The sequence below is a fragment of the Streptopelia decaocto genome (assembly GCF_964273445.1).
Source record: "Streptopelia decaocto genome assembly, chromosome: 13".
In the NCBI taxonomy this organism is placed as follows: domain Eukaryota; kingdom Metazoa; phylum Chordata; class Aves; order Columbiformes; family Columbidae; genus Streptopelia; species Streptopelia decaocto.
Genome location: NC_138668.1, coordinates 1,764,023 through 1,767,124, shown reverse-complemented (window position 1 = coordinate 1,767,124; position 3,102 = coordinate 1,764,023). Strand labels below are relative to the sequence as shown.

The window sequence follows — 3,102 nt, the reverse complement described above, 5'->3', positions numbered from 1 at the left end:
CCGGGCCCGATCCCTCCGCAGCCGCACGCAAAATGCAATAAAGCACAGCACAATAAGCGGGCCGAATGAGAGGCGGCGGCAGGGGGGTATCGCCTGGCCCTGTGGAGCGGGAGCTGGGCCTCCTGCCCGTCCCGGGCGTCGGAGCAGATGGGTTGGATCACCTAAAAAATGGGGTTTGGTTTGGTTTGTTACAGATTATGGGAGAATAAAAAAATTAAATCCCATCTGTTCCGGCCCTGTTTCTGCTTGCTTCGGCGTTTCCCCGTGGTTCGCGTTCCCCCCTGCGCCAGCAGGGCCTCGGCCCATCGGGGCTGCGGGCAGCGCCTGTTCCCGGCCGGAGCCAGCGATTGCGTTTGGAGCCGGAGCATGACACCAGCTCGGGAGCACCGCGGGGATATCGGCCAGCCGATCCCGGCTCCTTTCCCCCGGCCGGGCCCTGCGCATTCCCAGGAGAGCCCCGCAGGCTCCCGCCCGCCCAGGCACGGCGGAGAGGATGCTCTCGGAGCCGGCGCAGGAAGGGAAAAGCGCTCGGAAAGACACCGTGAGACAAAGATGATGGAGGAACCGCGGCAAACGGCGTCAGCTTATCCCGGGGGGACCGGCCCCGCCGCCCGAAATGGGATAAAGACGCATTTCGCGCACACGCAGCCCACGCGAAGCCGACCCACCGCAACCCACCGAGCACAGCCGCCCCGCACGACCGCGGGCTCCGGGCCGAGCAGCCCGGCAGGGCGGGGAGCAGGGGCGACGGCTCGGCCTCGCCGACCGATCGCAGCCACCACAGCATGAAACAGCTTCTGGAGACAAACAGCCAGCCCGCATCACACCCGTATTCCCCGACTTCGTTCACTTTTAAATATATATATATATATATAAGCAAATGGATGGCTCCCCTCCCTATCTCGTAGGACCGAGGGCCTGAGCAGTTCGTTAAAATTAAGTTTTACAAGTTCCACATGCTCTCGATGCGCCTACGAGCTTTATTGACATTCTCCGGTGTACCCCGTCCGTGATTAAGCCTCATATTTGCATGCTAATTTTTTGCCCTTGGCTCATGTAAGAAAAATGCTTGCAGTAGAAAAATATTTTTTAAATAAATTTAAAAATAAAAAAGCTTTAGGGAACCTAGACTGGAAAGCCACTCTCGGAGGCTCGTTCGTAAAGATTAAAAGAATATTAATAATAATAAGAAAATAAACCAGCAAGGACCAGTGCAAGGCAGGGAAACAAAAGGCGAGGCGGGGAGGAGCGGGGCTGAGGGCCCGAGCGCGCAGGGCCCGTCCCGGCGCGGGGATGCGGGTCCGGCGGGGCGTCCCCAGGGACCGCTCGGCGCAGGGAGAGGGCAGGGGAAGAGGCGGGGGGGACACACGGCTTTTACCTGCACTCTGGACTCCACCAAGTCCAGCCTGAGAGCCAGAGCCTCTCGCATAAACACGTCCGGGTAATGACTCTCATTAAACGCCTTTTCCAGCTCCTCGAGCTGCCAGCCAGTAAAATTGGTGCGGGTTCGTCTTCTTTTACAGCCAGGACTTTCTTTGTCCGGGTCACCAGAGTCTGAAAAGGCAGAAATACCCTCAGGTCCCTGGAAGACAGGCCTTCTCCCACCCTCCCTGCCATTCACAGGAGCCTTTTAACTTTTGTGCTCGGCAGCGTTGATAAAAGAGCGGGATTATACACACACCTGCGCTAAAAATGGGGAGGAACCCGATCTGCCCTCGCCTCCTCCGAAAATGTACTTTACAGAACATTTATTCCTGAAGGAAGCTTTCCACAGGCACTCAGCTGGCAGAGAGAGAGAGAGAAGTTCCAATATTTGCTCCAGCCACCAAAGATTCCATTAAAAAAAAATTAAATTAAAAGCCCTCCCTCCTTCCCTTCCCCTGTTCCCCCGGAGCTCCTGCGTGGGTGGCAGCTCCCGGACCGGTCCCACACGAGCCCCCAGAGCAGGGCGGCCCCCGAGCCTCCCGCAGACCCCCAAGCACGGGCAGGCGTGGGGCTGGGTGATCGCAGCCTCTCCGAGAAGGAACATCTCCAGGTTGGGGATTTACAGCCCTGGCTGCACCTCTCCTGACGTTTTCCAGCAGGTGTGGAATTTAATAATAACACTAATAATTTTTATTTAGTAGAGGTGCAGAGGGAGGCTGTTCCAGGATTACTAAAAAGGATGTTGGGGCGACCGAGTGTTCTAATAGCGGAACAATAGCGGTACCACAGGCCGGTGGGGAGGGAAGGAAAGCGCTTCCCTTCCGTTAAATCGTTTAAGGAAATAATCACTGCTTTTCATTCCTCAGACTCCAACGATTTTTTAGTTTTATTTTTTTTATGGTATGCTCCGAGCCCCCCATCCCAGAGACAAACTCTGGGGGAAGGCACCAGGCCGGGCCCGCTATTGTTCAGACGTGGCCCCACGCCGGTGGGAGCGGGAGATGCTCCCGGCGCTCGGCCCAGAGCCCCGTCCTGTCCGCCCCCTCGCGGGGGGCCCAGCACAGCCGCCCCCCCTCCAGGCACCCCAATACCCGCAGCTGGGGATGCGGGGCTGGGGGGGTGCGGTGCTTTTCCTTCTCCGCACTGACACACTCCGGGCGGGGAGCGGCGGTCGGGGCAGGGGAGAGGCGGGGTGGGGGGGACGGGGCCGCTCCTACCTGCGAGTTTGAAGGGCTGAGTGTCCCCGCTCACCCCGCAGCCGGAGGGGATGAGCGGCGCCGGGTTGACCACGGAGGCGGCGCAGGAGCCGCTCAGTAATCCATCGATGGAGAAGGGGACGGAGGCGGCCGCCGACTGCAGCTGGTGCCCGGCCAGCTCATAGACGTGGTGGTGACCGAGCGGGTAAGGGAAACCCACCATACCCCCGAACTGGGCATGGGGATGCTCCAGGATGCGGCTGTCCATCATGGGGGCGGCTCTAGCGCGGGGGGTGCCGGCGGGGCTGGGGGCGCTGGGGCGGCTGGGGCCGGGGGTGCTGCTGCCGGAGGAGGAGGCGGCGGCGCGGCGAGGGGCTCATGCTGCAGGGCGCCCGGGCGCTTTAACTTTATCAACATCAGGCTCCCAATAATTAGCTCAGGCTGGGGGAATTTGGGACCAATAAGAAACGTTAATCGGTCC

The 3,102-nt window shown here is 59.7% G+C and overlaps 1 protein-coding gene across 1 annotated transcript in view; it reads right to left on the bottom strand.

Moving 5' to 3' along the window:
* UNCX (UNC homeobox) overlaps window positions 1-2,892 on the bottom strand; it is a gene marked incomplete at both ends in the record, with an annotated part of 4,306 nt that extends 1,414 nt beyond the window's left edge. The window contains 2 exons of the mRNA XM_082064388.1: window positions 1,379-1,554; window positions 2,643-2,892. Of these exons, the coding sequence (XP_081920514.1) occupies window positions 1,379-1,554; window positions 2,643-2,892 (426 nt within the window). The remainder of the gene's footprint in view (window positions 1-1,378; window positions 1,555-2,642) is intronic.
* Window positions 2,893-3,102: the final 210 nt, after the last annotated feature.